The sequence below is a fragment of the Hyaena hyaena genome, unplaced genomic scaffold, assembly GCF_003009895.1.
Source record: "Hyaena hyaena isolate Hyena2069 unplaced genomic scaffold, ASM300989v1 scaffold_728, whole genome shotgun sequence".
Lineage (NCBI taxonomy): Eukaryota > Metazoa > Chordata > Mammalia > Carnivora > Hyaenidae > Hyaena > Hyaena hyaena.
In genome coordinates this window covers 476,498-496,987 of record NW_024081362.1, presented here as the reverse complement: position 1 = coordinate 496,987, position 20,490 = coordinate 476,498, and the positions used below count along the sequence as shown (strand labels likewise).

The window sequence follows — 20,490 nt, the reverse complement described above, 5'->3', positions numbered from 1 at the left end:
AGTGTCAAAAAATGAAGTATTTCACATGTATGAATTTTCTAGATTAGAACATTAAAACATCCATCATCTAAAGATCCACAACTTAAAAAAATTAGCCACTCATATGACACCATTTCTTAAAGAATATTGAAAATAATTTTCCTTTTCCATAACACTAAATATCTAAGTGCTTTGGAAAGTAATTAAAGTATAAAATTGAGAGTCAAACATCTTCCCAACATGTCCTTCCCTTTCTACTCACACGTAAAATTGCTATTCTGTGAAAACTTGAGTTAAAAATGATACTTTGAGCAGAAATACACCATGACTTAAGGGGAAAGTACCAGTATTGATACCAAGTTACACTGTTCCTCTAAGAGAAAGACCCGTTAAAATACATTCTTGAGCTATACTGTTATGAGGAGTAACAGGAATTATATTTATCAAAAGATTCAGGGGAGTTATGTTTATAACATACAATTTTTTTTTAACATACATACTCTGAATTTTTCTTAACGGGTAGATTGATGTCTCTTTTATCTTCCTCTTTCTAAAGTGCTGAAGAAAATTAGCAAACCAGCTATATAGGCCTAGGTACCACACTCATCATTCATGATCCAGGGCTATAGCTCTTAGAGGGGCATTCTCTGTCTCCCCAGACAGGTAGAATTTCAGAACCTGCTCATTTTCCGTCTTACAGCATTTTGCTTATACTAACAGCAAAACACTAGTATTACATTATGGCAAAATAATAAGCTTTGATGTCAGGGTTAGGGACACTGTTTTATTCTTATTCGTCATAAGCCCAAAGCAGTCCCTGGGATATAACCACCCATCAATCCATGTCCACACCATGCAGAATGAGAGGGGACTCCCACCTAATCAGATAAAGCAACCAAGCCAAAGAGGTAACAAATACGGTTTATGATAAAACCAGTAAGATATGACTTAAAAGTTTACACTTAACTATTACAAAAAAATATTTAGAAAATTAATGACATAAATGAGTCTACATTTAGCAGTCAGAAGATGGCCCTGTGAGTAGGTCAAGGCAGTATTTAAAAGTACCCTCTTTCTCACACTCCATATCCACTCAGTCAGGAAATCATACTGAATCTATCTTCAAAATTTATGCAGAATCTTGACCGCTCCTCAGCACTTCATTTGGATCTGGTCCCAGCCACCATTATATCTCACCTAGATTACCCTTGTCCCTTACAGAATATCCTCAGAGCAGCAAAGTGAGCACATCCCTCCTCTACTTAAAATTTGCCATGTCCATTTTACTCAGAGTAAAATTCATACTCCTTACAATGGCCTACAAGGTCCTATAGAATCTCCCAGTACTCTTCCTATAACCTTCCCATTGCTCACTCCACTCCAGCTATACTAGTCTCCACTGTTTCCAGGCATGCTCCTGCCTACAGGACTTGTCTCTAATGCTCCTGCCACCATGAATATTAGTCATCCAAGTACAGGAATCCCCTGCATTTTCACAAGTTTGCATTACGCCACTTTGCTTTTACGGAAGACCTACATCAGCATGTTTTCACTAACCAAAAGAAATCTGAAAATGATTTTCACTTCTATAAGAACTGTGTTCAGTGCTTGTTTTGCAGAGAACCGTTACAGAGGGAGCATACACCCCAAGCTGCAAGAGTGGCCCCACCATGCTCCTTACCCGGGAACTACACTCAGTGCCTCAGCGTCAAGCCACCATAGCTTTGAACTGTGTCTGAGCATCTGTGCTTTATCTTGACTCATTTTGTGCATCTTTGTTAACAAGATGTGTTCTAAGGTATCAGAAAAGCCTAGGAGGGGTCATTTATTGGATCTGGGAATGCTTGAAAATGTTTCCATATAAATTGTTGGTAATTGCTCTTTTGCTTTATGCCATTTTAGCTTACAAAAAGTTTCACAAGAATGCTCTACTTCAGATACCAGAAGAGAAAGGTCCTCATTCCCTTCAAGTTTTTTCTTCTTACATATCATTGTCCATGATGCGTATTCTGATCACTCTACTTAATCCTACAATCTGCTACCTGTGACCAATCCCTCTTACCCTGCACTTTTTTCCCCACAGAATTCATCACCTTCAAACATAATACGTAATTTTCTCATGTTTATCATTTATTGTTTTGCTCACCCACGAGAATATAGACCAGAAAGATAGAATCTTTGCTGTGGTTATGATATTCTCAAGCTCCTGGGAAGGTTCCTAACATATATTTTCTGAATGTTGAATAAAAGAACGTTTAAAGGTGGAATGAATTTGGGGCACCTGGGTGGCTCAATTAAGCATCCAACTTCAGCTCAGGTTCATGATCTCACAGTTCATGAGTTCAAGCCCTGCATGGGGCTCTCTGTTGTCAGCAGAGCCTGCTTTCGATCCTCCCTCTCTCTCTGCCCCTCCCCAACAGCGCTCACACTCTCAAAAATAAACATTTAAAAAAATGAAAAGAATTTGTAAAAAATCTATATTTTCCACTGCTCTTTAAAAAACTCAAAACTGGGGGCACCTGGGTGACTCAGTCAGTTAACTGACCGACTTTGGATCAGGTCATGATCTCCCAATTTGTGAATTCAAGCCCCGAATCGGGCTCTGTGCTGACAGCTCAGAGCCTGGAGCCTGCTTCAGATTCTCTCTCTCTGCCCCTCCCCTGCTCATGCTCTGTCTCTTAAAAAATGAATAAACATTAAAAAAAATAAAAAACTCAGAACTGGAAATACTCAGCCCTGCAATGAAAGCTGATTAGAAGTGCCTTGTTTACACAAGATAGACCCTTTTTTATCTGTCACAGTCCCCACCATTCATTCCCAAGTGAAACATATTAGATAAAAATTAGAGAAAACTTAAGAAATTTCCTTAAAACTAACAATAAATTTCCTACTGAGAAGACAACAGGTAGCCTCAGGGACAATGACAAATTACACAATTCATGCTCAAACTAAAAGAACCAGCCACTAGTCATTTTACCTTTTTCCAGTTACCTGCCAAGTCCTGGTTTTCTGGTACTTTAGAAATACTCATTTACATCCAAAGAGGATAAATGTAATCCCAACAGTGTAAATATAATGTAAAAATGGTGAATAGTTAAAATGATGCTTTGCTGGGCTAAATTCAAGTACTCCTAACATTAAACTGAGGACTTAAAATACTGACCTATTCAAGTAATAAAGCTCTACTTTTTCAAAAACATTTTATAAGACAGAAGGCTCCTTCCTCAAGGAAGAAAGGAAGTTGGCACTTCCTTTCTTTAAGAATATAAATTCCTTAAGGACAGAGATGATTCTTCAAAAGTTCCTTCTATAAAAGTCTTTCACAACAAAAGAAAAGGAAAAAAACAGTTAATTAATGCAGTTTCATCAATTATCAAGATAAAGAGAAGGATTACAAGAGACATCTGAGGACAACTGATTGAAACAAGATTTTATTCAATTCCATTAATTCATTTAACAATTACACCTATATATCAGTTACTATGCTGGAGCTGTAGATACAACAATGATCAAAAGGGATCTACACTGCCCTTAGAGAGCTTACAGTCTTATTAGATTTGGCTCTTTGCTCTAGTTAGACAAGAGCTTTTATGGATTCCAAGATTTTAAAAAAATATATTCACTATCCGTCCTAGCTTCAGTTATTGACAAATTGTTTTAAGCGTTCTTCTATACAGTCATCTAATAAAACACTGGGAAGGAGAAAAAAGAAGGCAAAGCGCTATTGACTTCTAATGTCCCCCCCCCCAGGCTGGCATTCCTTAATTGGCAACCTGTGTATATGTTTATTCAACCAGACAGAAATTCCATCTTAATTATACTAGAATCCTAAACACTAGGTCTAAGACATGGAGTGGCTAAATAAATTAAAAAATAAGACTCATACATGTGCCTATAAGAGACTCCCTTTAGATTGAAGGAAATGAACATTGTGAAAGTGAAAGGATGAAAAAAGATATTCCACACAAATAGAAACCAAAACAAAGCCAAAGTAGCTATACTTATTTCAGACAAAATCAACTTTATAACAAAGACTAACAAGAGACAAAGAAAGGTGTTACATAATGATAGTGGGGTCAATCCAACAAGATGATATATCATTTGTAAATATTTATGCACCCAACAGAGACACCTAAATATATAAAGCAAATCTTAACAGACCCAAAGGGGGAAACAGACAGTAATACAATAATAGTAGGGGGCTTTAACACTCACTTACATCAATGGATAGATCATCCAGGCAGAAAAACCAATAAGCAAATATAGGCCTTAAATAACAAATTCAAGCATGGTCTAATATATATACATATATAGATCTATATATATAGATATGTAGATAGATAGGTACACACATATATTTATATTTATTTATACATTTATTAAATATATTATAAATATATTTAAATATATATGTGTATATATATTGGATGACATTCCATCCAAAAGCAACAATATATATTTTTCTCAAGTGCACATGGAACATACTCCAGGAGAGATCATATGGTAAATCACAAAAGAAGTCTTAATAATTTAAGAGGGCTGAAATCATATCAAGCATCTTTTCCAACCACAGTGGTATGAAACTAGAAATCAATTAAAGGAAGAAAACTGGAAAATTCACAAATACATAAAGATTAAACAACATGTTACCAATGAGTCAAAGAAAAAAAATTTAAAAATAAAAAAAAATACATTGAGACAAACAAAACGGAAATACACGAAAATTTATGGGATGCAGAAAGAGCAGTCTGAATTCACAGTAATAAATGCCTATTTTAAGAAACAAGTCTCAAACAAATTAACTATGCACCTCAAGGAACTAAGAACAAAACCTAAAGTTAGTAGAAGGAAGGAAATACCAAATGTTAGAACAGAAATAACGGAAATAGAGACTAAAAAAACAATGGAAAAGATCAATGAAAATAAGAGCTGCTGCTTCAAAAGGATGAACAAAATGGACAAACTTTCAGCTAGGCTCACCAAAAAAAGAAAAAGAGTGGACTCAAATAAATAAAATCAGACACAAAAGGTGAGATATTACAACTGATAACTCAGAAATGTAAAAGAAAAGAGACTATTATGAGCAAATACATGACAATAAACTGAACAACCAAGAAGAAATAAATTCCAAGAAACATACAACCAAGATTAGATCATGAAGAAACAAAATCTGAACAGATTACTGGTATTGAATCAGTAATCAAACACCTTCCAATAAACGAAAGTTGAGGACCAGATGGCTTTATTGGTGAATTCTACCAACATTAACAGAAGAATACCAATCCTTCTCAAACTCTTCCAAAAATGTGAAAGAGAACACTGGCAGTTCACTTTACAGGGCCAGAATTACCAATATCCAAATCAGACAAGGATGCCAAAAGGAAAGAAAATTATAGGCTAATATCCTTCATCAACATACATGCAAATATCCTCAACAAAATATCAGCAAACTGAAAGCAACAATACATTAAAAGAATCAATATCATAAAAAAATCATATACCAATATCAAATGGGATTTATTCCAGGAATGAAAGGCTATTTAAATATCCACAAATCAGTGAATGTGATATTAACAAAATGAAGGGTAAAAATCATATGATCATCTCAACAAATGCAGATTTTGTAGGGCAAAATTCAACATCCATTTATGTAAAAATCTCCACAAAGCATGTATAGAAGGAACATACTTCAACATAATAAAGGCCATATATGATAAGCCCACAGCTAAGATCTCATTCAATAGTGAAAAGTTGAAAGCTTTAGCCCTAAGATCAGCAAGACAAGAATGTCCACTCTTGCCACTTTAATTCAATATAGTTCTATCCACAGCAATTAGGCAAGAAAAAGAAATTAGAAAGGCATCCAAATTAGAAAGGAAGAAGTAAAACTCTCATTGTTTGCATTTAACATAGTGTTATATACAGAAAACCCTAAAGACTCCATCAAAAAACTATTAGAACTAGGGGCACCTGGGTGACTCAGTCTCTTAAGCAGGAGTTCAGGCCCCACATCCAGCTCCATGCTGACAGCTCAGAGCCTGGAACTTGCTTCAGATTCTGTCTACTTCTCTCTCTCTCTCTTTCTCTCTCTCTCTCTCTCCATGCTGACAGCTCAGAGCCTGGAACCTGCTTCAGATTCTGTCTACTTCTCTCTCTCTCTCTTTCTCTCTCTCTCTCTCTGTTCTCCCCCAACTTGTGCTTTCTCCCTCTCAAAAATACATAAACTTAGAAAGAACTATTAGAATAAATGAATTCACTAATACTGCAGGATATAAAGTCAATACAAAAATTGATTACATTTCTATACATTAATAATGAGCTATTAGAGAAATTTTTTTAAAATCCCATTTACAACTGCCTCAAAAATAACAAAATACCTAGGAATAAATTTAACAAAGGAGATAAAAGACCTGTACACTGAACTGTAAGGCACTGATTGAAAACCTGAAGAAGATGCAAATAAATGGAAAGATATTCATGGAATGGAATAAATACAGTTAAAATAGCCACAGCAATCTATAGATTCAATGCAATCCCTATCAAAATTCTAATGGCATTTTTCACAGAAATAGAACAAACAATTCTAAAATTTGTATGGAACCACAAAAACAATGCCAAATAGCCAAAGCAATCTTGCAAAAGAAGTAAAAAGGTGAAGGCATCACACTCCTGTATTTCAAACTATATTACAAAGCTACAGTAATCAAAATAATATAGTACTGACATACAAGTAAATACATAAAACAATAGAACAAAATAGGGAGTCCAGAAATAAATCCATGTATAAATGGTTAATTAATTTATCAAAAAGGAACCAAGAATATACAATGGGGGAAGGACAGTCTCTTCAAAAAATGGTGTTCGAAAACCTGGACAGCCATGTGCAAAAGCATGAAACTCAACCACTATTTTATACCATACACAAAAATTAACTTGAAGTGCTTTAAAGACTTGAACGTAAGATCTAAAAACCATAAAACTCCTAGAAGAAACCATAGGTGACAAGATCTTTGACACAAGACTTGGTGACGATTTTTTTAATGTGACACCAAAAGTAAAAGCAACAAAAGCAAAAATAAATAAGTGGGACTGCATCAAATTGAAACATTTCTGCACAGCGAAGGAAACCCTTAACAAAATAAAAAGGCCACCTACTGAATGGGAGAAAATATTTGCAAAGCATGTATCTGATAAGGAGTTAATATCCAAAACATACAAATAAATCATAAAACTCAATTATGAAAAAGAATCTAATTAAACAATAGGCAGAAGATGTGGATATACATTTTTCCAAAGACATACGGATGGCCTACAAACACACAAAAAGATGCTCAAAATCACTAGTCATCAGGGAAATGCAAATCAAACCACAATGAGGTATCATCTCAAGTCTGTTACAATGGCTATTATCAAAACAACTAGGAATAACAAGTGTTGGTGAGGATGTAAGAAAAGGAAACACTCATGCACTGTTGGAAATATAAACTGGTGCCGCCACTATGGAAAACAGTGAAGGCATTCCTCAAAACAATTAAAAGTAGAACTAGTAGGGGTGCTTGGGTGGCTCAGCCAGTTAAGCGCCTAACTTCAGCTCAGGTAGAGATCTCTGTTTGTGTGTTCGAGCTCTGCGTCCGGCTCTGTACTGACGATCAGAGCCTGGAGCCTGTTTCAGATTCTGTGTCTCCTTCTCTGCCACTTCCCTGCTTGTGCGCTCTCACGCTCTCTCTCTGTCTCGATCTCAAAAATAAATAAACATTTATAAAAATAAAATATGGATCTTAAAAAAAAAAAAAAAGAACTCCTATATGATCCAGCAATTCCACTTCTGGGTATTACATATCTGAAGAAAACACTAACTTAAAAAAATATATGTACCCCATGTTGATTGCAGCACTATTTACAGCAACCAAGATATGGAAACAATCGAAGTATTCATCGATGGAGAAATGGGTCAAAAAATTATGGTATATGTGTGTATGTGTGTGTGTGTGTATTCAGGCATAAAAAAGAATGAAAGTTTGCCACTTCCAACAACATGGATAGACCTGAAGGGCTAAGCGAAATAAGTCAAAGAAAGACATATTCCATATGAACACTCTTATATACTGGGGGAAAAAAAACAAAACAAAAACAAACAACTAAGTTCATAGATACAGAGAACAGATTGGTAGTTGCCAGAGGTAAGGGGTGGGGAAGAGGAAAAATGGATGAAAGGGGTCAAAATTAAAGAAAAAGAAGAAAAAAATGGGACTCAAGACCCATCTCAAACTTCTAACCTCATGAAATGTAAAAATTAATTTATGTTTAAGCAATTAAAAAATACGTACCAGATATAAGTACTATTATTAATGAAATTTATAATTTGGCAATTGAAGTGTACTCTAAAAAAGGTCAACAAAATATGGAATAAAAAGACTAGTCAGACAACATAAATTTCACTAGGTTGAACAATTTTCAAGCAGCACAATAATTACATTGTGTGTAATTTAAAATATGGAAAGCCAATGCAGATGCGGATTTATTTACAGAAAGAGAACTAAGATGTATTTGTATCTGAGCTATGTACTAGCGTTTCCCCTCTTAAAACTCTATGAAGCATAGCTTTTACAGTTCCTCGGAAAATTAGAAAAGGGAGAAACTTCCCAAGCCTAAATGATATTATTCTTGGCAATATAGAACCATGAAATTAATGAGTTGTCTACCAAAGGCCTATCATTAAAACTGGATATGGGAGGGGCACCTGGGTGGCTCAGTCAGTGAAACATCGGACTTCGGCTCAGGTCATGATCCTGCGGTTCGTGGGTTTGAGCCCCGCGTCGGGCTCTGTGCTGACTGCCAGCTCAGAGCCTGGAGCCTGTTTCAGATTCTGTGTCTCCCTCTCTCTCTAACTCTCCTCTGCTCATGCTGTGTGTGTGTGTCTCTCTCTCTCAGAAATAAATAAAACGTTAAAAAAATGGATATGGGAAAAACAGTCTACAAACAAACAAACAAACTAGAATTAGATTTCTTTCCAACTACTCTATCCCTAATTTTATTCACAACAGGCAAAACTTGCCTCCAGCACAGGTGTTTCCAGCTTTTTTCACATCATGATATACACAGAAAATTACAGAACTTGAAGGGAATACTGGGGAAAGAGGTTAGGACTATTGCAGGAGTCACCAGCTGTAAGGCTCAGTGGCCCCAGTCCCCATGCTAACCCAGCTTCTCTTGCTACCCACGGAATTGAGGGGAAGCAAGTTTATCTTGTAAATGCATCTGTATTTCCCTATATCGGTTGGTGATTTAAGAGCTTTTTAATAAATGGGAATTAATACTTTTGTGAATTTTTCAATAACTCAAGAAACAAAGTAGCCAAAATCAGCTTTGGGAATTGCTAGCTAGATGGACAGAACCAGGCATATTCTAAGGCACCTTATACCATATTTTGTGCAATTAGATTCCATAATCAGTACCTTTTGATATTAATGACTCCCAACAAAGGACAAAACTGTCCTCAACATCTTCATAGTAGTTGCTAAACATGTCTTTAAAAAGTAGCATTTCTGATCCTCTAAATTTAAAAGTCCTCATTAGTCACTAATCACACTTCCACAGTGTAATCATCATCTGCAGTGTTATTTGACAAAAACATACTTTCTAGATAAAGAAGATACATTCTGTTCCAATGGGCTCAAAATCAGAGCTGCCTACCTGCTCCTTATTTCGTAGAAGTCCTGGTCCCAGAGTCCTTGCCAGAAATACTCATAGTATATCCTGTACATATTAATCATTCTTTCTTCCTTTAATCATTTAAGCATCATTAAAATTTTTTACAAGGAGTAAAGAAATCAAGAAACTGGCATCCAAATAAATCCTACTTGTTTTATGAAAAAGTTTCTACATGATTTTTTTTCTGACAAAACAATGAACTTTGACTAAATGAGAAAATATATGGAAAAGATAGAAAAGCCAATTACAATAATATGGAAATAGGAAAATATAGCTTTTACTGACCTCATTACATATCAATCAGGCCTTGCCAACACTGGCATGAAAAACATTTTATGGTTTAGCATTATTACAAATGAATGAATTGGTAAACAAACAAAAAAAATCATCTCTCAAGAGATCAGACTAACAAAAATAAAAGAACAAAGTCAAAGGGTCTAAATGTCATCCTTAAGAACAGAACAGCAGAATAAGAAAACCTTATACTTAATCAATTGCATTTCTAAGTTTTCCCTCCTTCTTAGCTGGGTCTTCTATAGAAATTAAAGTTTAGGTCATATAGATAAAATCAAATCTTAAGGGAATAGTTATTAGAAAGAAGACTTTGCAAGACATACCACAGAAATACAAAGTACAATCACAAGTTTTCTTTAAACTTGACCTTAATATACAGTTTTGAGGGCAAAATTGAAGCACATCTTTTATCATGCACAAGTTCAAACTACAGGTCACCGTTAATTAACAAAATTTCAACAAAATTACTTATCAATTTATACAAGGCTTTCAATGAATAGAAAAAAGTTTGCCTATAATCTGAATAAAAAGGATTTTTTTCTGATTAACAAAAAAATTAAGCTGTAAATGAAAAATCATGTTTCCAGGTCAACATCTCATTCAAAAACATAGCTTATAATATAGGATATATTTCTGAACTTGCATATGCCCTCACTTTTGAAAGAAAAACTCATTCTAGAAACAAGTACAACATGAGTAAAACTTTTTAAAAATTTTAAACATTTTTAAATGCTCCATAGCCTTCTTAAAAAACTAATAAAATAGGGGCGCCTGGGTGGCTTAGTCGGTTAAGCGTCCGACTTTCGCTTAGGTCATGATCTCGCAGTTCGTGGGTACGAGCCCCGCGTCGGGCTCTGTGCTGACTGCCAGCTCAGAGCCTGGAGCCTATTTCAGATTCTGTGTCTCCCTCTCTCTGTCTGACCCTCCCCTGCTCATGTTGCCTCTCTCTCTCCTAGAAATAAATAAAAATATTAAAAAAAATAAAATAAAATAAAGTCTTCACCAAAGCACATTTAAAGCTGTATTAATCAAGTATACATACAAGAGAGATTGTGCTAATCTCCATAAAAGTGCTGGGATAGTAGATACTGCTAAAAATAAAATGCAGTGTACAGCTAGTACATTAATCATGATTAATGGCCCCATATTAAATCATTAAAACTGTAAAGTGAAGGATTTCTTCTAAAGTCATTATTTGTTTTTTAATTAAGAGATTAATATAAGTTAACAAAATTTACATTAACAAAAACTATTAAGGTTTCTCTTATCAATAAAAGAATCTACAAATAAACATGGGCAAATACTTAATTCATTTAAAACATAACAACAGTTATTGATTACCTATGTGCCAGGTACTCTTCAAAGAGTCTGGGATACATCAGTGGACAAAACAAGACAAAGAAACCCTGCTCTCATGGGGCTTACAGTCTAGCGCTCAGCTTCTTTTTCCCTCCCTTTGGTTCCATACTTTTCCCATCAAACCATATAAACAGCTAAGATTTCCCTCACCATTTCCTTGAAGAATCATCACAAGCACCAATCTTTTAAGCTTCAGAATATTAAACGGACCTTCCTTCCCCATAATTATATTCCAACTAAAAACAGGACTTTAGATTCCTGATGCCAATGGATTCTTAAGTTACTAGCACTATGGGAGCTCTTAATAACCTCATAATAATTTTAGAATGTCAACAATCACAAAGTACCATCTTCTCTTTTAAGTAATATTTATTTAAAAAAAATAAAGTTGTTATATTTTATAAAAGTAAGTTGTTATAGTCCCCATGTCAAAGTGGCAAAAGTTTTTCTTAAGTTAGTACCTAATTTTTTGGCAATTGCATAAGCTTCATCTGGTGATTTTGCCACGTGTCCTTTGGGGATGGAGACACCAGCTTCTTGCAACAATTCCATACTCATGTATTCATGTAGTGAGAGATTCCTTTGTTGCTGCTGCTGTATTTGGAGTCCATGGTTATTAAACAATCCAGAACTTCCCAGAACCTGGAGATATTGGAGACATATTATATATATGATAGTGATTTATAAGTTATTATTAAAAACACCTCCTCAAAATACATTTTTATATAGAATAATTGATTCTTCATAACTCTAATAAAACTGTTAAATTGAATCATCAAAGTATAATATTCAGACTACCTAAATTATAACCTAAGAGCTAACCTACCTGCTAAATATCAAATGTCACCCTTGTAGTTTTAACTATTTCATCATCATGTCTAGTCCTTATCTTTTATTTGAGCTTTATCTCTAATGACCTACAGATTTCTACCTCAGTGCCAAATTCAGCAGATCTAAAACCAACCTCATCTTTCCCTTTCTTATCTCCACCATTCTTCAAGCACCTAACAAATCACTTGGCACTAGATATGCAGTAGTTGAATGATCTAGTCCCATTTCTCTTTCATACACTCAAGATTCAAAACCCTGGTTTCACTTATAGTGGTTACTACAGGTGAAACCTATAGTGATAGGTGTGTGCTGCTCAGATTCCCCTTTCAGAGCCCCAACTGCTGGAGTGTTGGCTGCTGATAGCTCTCAGCTGAGTTCTCTCACTGGCATTTCCTTGCCCAAAGTCACACCTTCACATTGTCAACCTACATCCAATGACTGGCCAGTGGAGATTACGGTAAGGATATAAAGTCCTAGCACTTCACCCAATTTGGGATAATTCTGAAGGACCATGTTAGTTCCAGATCTCCCACAGGAAAGGGAAGGATCCTACTGCAACTACATGACAGTTCTACTTCTCCCACTACTCAATGCTCCTTCCTTCACTCTCCCACAGGTGTTGATCCAGATATCACTCTCTAGTTGACTTCCCCCATGAAACTCTTCATTTCATAGCCTGCAAGTATCATTCAAATTCCTCAATTCTACCAACCTTATATGGCAATATGTAGAACAAATTAAGTGCTATGAAAGCTCCGGAAGAGTAAATTGAAATTACACATTTAATTGTTATCCATACATTGCCATTTTCTATACACAGAAAGCAGAATACTGAAATATGGTTCATATGAAATACATAATAGAAGAATTGAATTTAAAGGACTCATATATAAATAGTCTATTTCTTAAAGGGGATTCATGAACCATTTGCATCAAAATGCAAATGCACCGGAGATGTGTCTAAAAATGCAGATTCTGGGGTCCCAGTCACATCTACAAAGTCAGAATGTCTGGAATGGGCCTTGGAAAATCTGTATTCATAACAAGTCATTCACCTGATTCTTAAGCACACTATAGTTTGAGAACCACTAGTCTAAAAGTCAATCATGCTTAGTAACATCTTATTTCTGATTCATCTGATAAATAAAAACCCTGGATAACATTTCATTAGGGTAGCTCAATTCTCTGATTTAGTGTCACTTCAATATTAAAACCCATCAACATCCCAAACTGTTCAGTACAAATCTACTTTCTGAAATCCCATTCCTGGGTATATAGCCAATAGAAATTAGTGTTCAGTCTATCAAAAGGCAAATATATATTTAAGGACACTTGGCTGACTCAGTTCGTTAAGCGTCCGACTCGATTTAGGCTCAGGTCATGATCTGTGATTCATGAGATACAGCCCTGCCTCGGGCTTTCGCACAAGAGCCTGCTTGGGATTCTCTCTCTCTCTCTCTCTCTCTCTCTCTCTCTCTCTCTCGGGCTTTCGCACAAGAGCCTGCTTGGGATTTTCTCTTTCTCTCTCTCTCTCTTTCTCTCTCTCTCTCTCTCTCTCTCTCTCGGGCTTTCGCACGAGAGCCTGCTTGGGATTTTCTCTCTCTCTCTCTCTGCTCCTCCCCCACTCACACTGGCACTATGGTGCTCACTCACACTCTCTCAAAATAAATAAACATTTAAAAAATAAAAAAAAAGGCTCATAGCAGGCTTATTCATAATAAAAAGTGAAATGACCCAAATGCCCATCAACAAGATAATAAATGTTATATTCATATACTCAGATACTACAGTGCAATTTTTTTAAAGCCTATTGCTCATAAAACAGTGTATTAACCTCAAAAACATAATTTTGAGGAAAAGAAGCTAGACACAAGAATACATACTTATATTTTTTATATAGTTCAACACCAGTCAAAATTGGTGATAGAATTAGTGGTCGCCTTCTGTTAGGGAGTATTGATAAGTGGTGTTTTTAAGGGCTGAAATTATGACATATCTTGATCTGAATGGTGGCTACACAGATGTATACATACATAAAAATTAATCTACCTACACACTCAAATTATACGCTTCATATAAATTATACATCAAAGTAATAATAAAAATAGGAGGGGAGGGAAGTTTTTAGCACAGCTTGGCAAAAATAATTATACACTCAAACATTTTTTGAATGCTTATATACCAGACACTGTGTTAGGGATGCTAAAGGAATAAACCCAACTTGGCGTCAGCTGCAGATTTCATGTAGTATATATGAACATATAAATGAACAACTATAACACATATAAGAGCATTAATAGAGTCATTAGGCAGTACTTAATTAACTGAACAGACTAGAAAAAATACTACAGAGACCTGATCTCAGTTTAAAAAAAAAAACAACTAATAGCTATAAAGAACACTTAGGTAATAACTGGGGAAATCTGAATCTGAATTTCCTAAGAATGATAACTATAAGTTTCCTAAGTTTATAATAACTATAATGTGGTTATTTAGGAGAATGTCCTCATTTTTAAAAGGTGTATGCTAAAACATCTAGGGATAAAGTACCATGATACCTGCCACTTACTCTCAAATGGTTGAGAATATAATTTTATACATATATAAATATATATATTCACATGAATATCATTTTTTAAAGATAAAGCAAATGTGGCAAAATGTTAACATTTAGGTCAAGGCAAGTGCTCACTGTACTACTGCTGGAACATTTCTACCAGTTTGAAACTTTTCCCAAAAGAGTTCAAGGCAAAGCAATAACACAAAGCTCTGAGTATATTTTTACAGTTTCTTTCAAGTCCCTATATTCACAAAGACTCAGTAGTACTCATAAGGTAATACTGATTGCTTTTATACGACCTTAAAGGTTTTTTAGCATCTACGGTATTGATAATCCTTTCCTTGCACCGCTAGAAGTTATGACTTGAAATATCAGTTTTTAAACTCATTGGCAATACAAATCCCTGCATAATCACAAGGATTCATACAGTTAAGTCTTTGTCTTTCTTGACATCATCACTTAGAAGATTCCTACTGCCAAAAGGCCACCAATTTCTGGCTAAATTTCTACGCCACCGCCCTTCAATGATTTACCTCATTTAAATAATATTTATTCAAAAGTGGGAAAATGTAGTTACTGGGGAACATAATAGAAACTATCTTAAATTAGTTCATCTGCTCATAACCTGAACTATTTTATCAAATATACGCTGACAAAGAAGATATTGAAACTAGAAGCAGTCAGAGAACTAAACAAAATGTTTAAGAGTATTAGCTAAGCTCAGTGTGTGACGGTGAACAAGTTTTCTAGGACCCTGCACCTCTGTGTTCTCATCTACAAAAGCAAGAGGTTAGATCAAGGGCCTTCCAAATTCTAAATCTATTATTTAATATGAGGGTGGAAGAGAAGAGATATTAAGACAACATGCTAGGCATCTCCATATGGAGAAACAAAAGCTTTTAAAACAATTTCCAAAGAATAAAGATTATGATGAAAACATATTTGTTCACCAAATCCTCATTTTCTAAAAACTAGATAGCACTTTTTAAAACTCATAAGAAGGAAGCTCAAGGCCAAAAAAAAAAAAAAAAATCACTCCTCCTATTAAAAAGAATACTCATAATATTCACTGCCTCCAGGTTTAAAGTATCAACAGCTTTCAGAAAAAGAAAAAAAAGGTCTACATCGATTCATTTTTGTCATGTCTAAGGAGTTAATTTCAGGACATAATCTAAAACTCTGAACTTGACTTATGAAGCCAACCATGCGCTTTCACAAGTTTGTGTCAGCGTTGGAAAGGACAGGCCAAGTTTTTCCGAAAAAAGTGAAGAGCAGATTCAAGCAAACAGGCTTTGGAGCCAGACAGTTCTGGAATTAGGCGTTAGCTTTGACTTTACCTGCTTCCTGACCTAGCCCAAATTACTTGTTCTCTTAGCCCCAGTGTCATCAACGACGAGTATCTTAATGACACCCTTAGAGCGTTGCTGAAAAGCCTAACGAGAAACTCTACGTAAAATACTTATTTAGCACAGTACCTGGAAATGGTAAACACCCCAAAACAAAAAAACTAACGAAACAAAAACCCGTGCTCATTATGCTATACTCGATACAGAAATGAGGTGATCCAAAAGATAACTGTCCTCCCCAGTTGGTAAGCTAATAAACATCATCTTATTCCCACGGTTAACACCAACAGCATACAACTCCTGGGGCGGGGCGGGGGGGGGGAGGACTTCCCTGCCTCGTCCCAAAAAAATGGCCAGTCAGCAAGCTGGTCCTGTGAAGTCATTCCCACCTATGACAGCTTCCAAGGGACACAAAAGTACATCTGAAGGGCATTTCCCCCTCCTCAAAGAAGGGCCGCAGAAGCCTCGGCCCTCCGCGCGGGGCGCAAGGAAAGGAGCTGCCCAGACAACTCCACCTCTACCTCCACCTCGAAGCGCCCCCACCCGCCTCCCTGCTGCCCCTCAGAACCTGGGTGAGCAGCCGCAGCCAGATGGCCCGGGCTCCTCGCAGGCTGAGGACCAGAGCACACCAGCGCAAACGTGGGCCCGCTCTCTGTCACGGCAGGCAGCACTCCAGGGCAAGCCGCCCGCGGGCCCGGCTGGGCACCCCATGTCACGCAATGTCACCTACTGCGAAGTGACCCCGAGCCGGGCCTCAGATCCCCTCACACCTCGCCCACAGGCGCCAGGTCTCCCACCTCGCCCTTCCTCCTGCCGGCCCTCCAAGCGAGAGCCGGCTGGGCCGCAATACCTGCGCGGCGGCCCACAGCGCCGGCCGGGACCCGCGGCTCCTAAGGGCGGCTGCGGCCAACAGCCGGCTGTAGAACATGGAGGCCGCCATTTCTGAGCCCGACCCCGTCCCTTCGGCGCCGTGCGCAGGCGCAGAGGCGCGAGGCTGCCGGCGACCCAGCTGCTTTCGACGCGCACTCCACCCCTCGCCCCACCCGCCGCGGGCGGGACCTCGGTTAACTGCAAATGCGGACTGTCTTAGCAGGAATAGCCGGCTCAAGCCAAGTCGGGCTTGGCGGGTACAGAGCAAACTTTGACCCTCAAAAGTCAGCACCGCAGCCTCGATAGCCAACCTGTGGCCAGAAAGCAACCTGAACGTTTCCTAGCAAACATGTGGTATTGGAAAGATGACCATCGTCACCATCTGTGAGACTAGTCGCCTTATCTTTAAGATGGGCTTCATTTATAAAAATAAGCACTCAGTGTCTCTTTTGTGCCAAACTCTGCGTTCATAGAGCAGTGAGGGAGAAAAAGCGATTCTGACTTCAGGAAAAAACCACCACCACCACTATTAGCCACTACTTACCAATCCAGACGGCACACCAGCATCACCTGGGAAGCTTTAGAAAATTTCCTTCACCAGGCCCATCTGAGGGGTAGAGTCATATTTCTTAGAGTTCTCAAAGTCATTGAGCATTGAAAACCCCAAGATGACGTGTGCCCCATCAATAATTGACCATTGGACAGATGACTGGGCGCTTGTTCTCTGTATATCTAGCTTTAAAATGTGTCGAAGTTTTCAGTGTATAAGATGTTAACCCAGGAATGGATGGGTGTAGCTGACAAGCATCATACAGACTCTGACACCTGCTTCTGAAGTACAGTGGCCCAATGCACGGAACAGCAATGTATAAAGAAAAAAATGAATCCCAAACAAGCAGGCTATGGGCTTATGGAAAAGAAAGGGGCTTTTTGCAGCCCCCAAATCTCTGAGCAAAGGAAAGACTTTCTCAAGGACTTTTTCATTTCATTGGCACTCATGGAGGACTGACTTCAAGGCTCTCTTCATCACTAAAAGATACCATGTGCAGTTAGAAACAGGGAGGGGAAAAACAGACATTGGTAGTTCAAATGTCTCTTGCTCCAACCTTCTACTGCCCATGATTGCCAATCAAATAAAATCTCAATAATCTGGGGTGCCTGGGAGGCTCGGTCTGTTAAGTGTCCGACTCTTGATTTCTGCCCAGGTCATGATCCCACGTTTCATGAGAGGGAGCCCCCAGTTGGGCTCTGTGCTGACAGCCCAGAGCCTGCTTGGGATTCTCTTTCTCCCTCTCTCTGTTCTTCCCCTACTAATACTCTCCCTCTCTCTCTCTCAAAATAAATAAATAGGCATTTTTAAAAATCTGGATAATCTGTCTAAAAAGCTGTGGCTGGGACCATATGTTCTGTTAGGAACACATACCCCATCAGCTATGAATAGGATGTACTTATTTTCAAGCCATTTCTTTTTAATTGCTAGTAAATACAGTAGTTAAGCTACCAGATCAAACTAACCATCTGAGTCTAAGGCCACTTATTTAAAGGTCCCATGGGCAAGTCCATGAACTTATAAGATGTAAGGCTGTAACTCTGCTAGGAGCCTTGCTGGCCACACACCCTTCAAGTCCAGCTCACCGGTGATCCATTAAACATGTCTCTTGGGGCGCCTGGGTGGCTCAGTAGGTTACGCATCTGACTTCGGCTCAGGTCATGATCTCACAGTTCATGGGTTCAAGCCCTACGTCGGGTTCTGTGCTGACAGCTAGCTCAGAGCGTGGAGGCTGTCTTCGGATTCTGTGTCTCCCTCTCTCTCTGACCCTCCCCTGTTCATGCTGTCTCTCTCTCTCAGAAATAAATAAAAAAAACATTAAAAAAAATAAACATGTTTCCTGGTATGTCCTCTTCAATACTAGCTTAAAAACAGGCAAAGCAGCAGCAGAAATATGGAAAAAGCCAAAGAGTGAGAAAGAGAACATGCAGATCTTGCAGGGCCGGTTCGTTGGAAGCCTAAGCAAGGGACACCCCTTCCTCAGCACTCCTTGACTGTGTTCAGAGCTCAGTATGTCTTAACCTCACTCAAAGAATTCAGTGAGGTAAAATGATGGGACTCCTACCTGCTGATTGTTATTAGGCAATCAACCTTAAAAAATGAAATTACTAAGAAACTACTTTTTCCACAGCAAAAGTTTTTGTAATTCTTCTCTATAAGGATCTCAGAAACTAGTAGTAGGCAGAATGTAGAAGGTAGAACATGTTAAGGTGGAGGGTGGAGGGAGAGTATATGAGGAAGGGTCGGGGGAAAGAGTTATCCTTCACGTACAATGGCCTATAGTCTCCCACTGTGTCTCTCTGCCTTCTACTTGGAGATTAAGGATGGGATGGTATGCAGGAAAAGGGGTGGGGGGAATGTTCTAAGGGAGAGAAGACTTTTAACTTTTTCACAGTCCTTTAAAATCATTAAAGTTTTTATATGCTGCACATTTTATTGCCCAGGGCAAAGCCTATTTGTTAGATGATGGGGATTAAGGAGTACACTTGATGAGCACAGGGTGATATATGGAACTGTTGAATCACTATATTGTACACCTGAAGCTAATGTAACACTGTATGTTAATGAACTAGAATTAAAATAAAAACTTTAAAAAAATCTCTAATTCACTTTACAAATAACTTTGCAGTATGTGAATTGAATGTAAATGGAGTTATAGAAGAAAGAGATGACTTAGCAATGTTAGCACTGCCTATCAGTGTTAACACTATCTAGATTTAGGAGACTCTAGATATGCAGCCAGTTAAGGAATGCAAACTTATAGACACAGATGAGAAAAGTGGCTGTCATCTATGACTTTGAAAATACAATGGACAAAATGTTGGAGGCTAATTCAAACTTAGAAATGAGCATGACAATTCCCTGAGGCACAGAAAAGATGCTTGGTTTGTACTGTAAGTCATACAAGAAGAAGGAGGCAAGTCTGAAATGTAGCTCAAATTACTCCTGCTTATTTCTTTTACAGAGAAATGAAACACATGAAATTCTCAAAAAATAATAAATTGTCCTGTTGTTAACTATAGAATTAATAGAATTACAAAGTGCTATAGAAACAACTTCCAATATATTTGCTTACCCTAAACTTTACTGAGGGCTGAGTGAATAATAGCTATTTACTAAACACTTAGTTTCTAGTGCCAGATTCTTACATACATTTTTTCTATCCTTTATGGTGCTGTGAGACATTTTCAGAATTCTCTGGTTTTCATCTTCTTCCATTTTACCCATCCAACCTCTGCCACAGAAAGAAACAGTTACCAGATTTATATAGTTTCTTGAACTAAAGTTTAGGCTTGAAGGAAGATGAGTAACAGAGTATGGGACAGCTGTATGTTTACACAGGATTTCTCTTAGTTCTCCTAAAGCCTTGGAAATAATAATAGTAACACTTATCTAGACCACCCTAGAATGGCAGTGGCAAAGGGCAAAGAGAAACACATCTTCTCAGTAATCCTCACAATCCTGCATTTCACAGAAGGAAAAACAGAGGC

At 37.5% G+C, this 20,490-nt stretch overlaps 1 protein-coding gene across 1 annotated transcript in view; it reads right to left on the bottom strand.

Moving 5' to 3' along the window:
* SUCLA2 (succinate-CoA ligase ADP-forming subunit beta) overlaps window positions 1-17,071 on the bottom strand; it is a 43,151-nt gene extending 26,080 nt beyond the window's left edge. Inside the window, exons 1-2 of the mRNA XM_039218031.1 lie at window positions 16,931-17,071; window positions 11,805-11,985 (exon numbers count right to left, since the gene is read on the bottom strand). Of these exons, the coding sequence (XP_039073962.1) occupies window positions 11,805-11,985; window positions 16,931-17,020 (271 nt within the window). The 5' untranslated portion in view covers window positions 17,021-17,071. The remainder of the gene's footprint in view (window positions 1-11,804; window positions 11,986-16,930) is intronic.
* Between the last annotated feature and the right edge of the window lie 3,419 nt (window positions 17,072-20,490).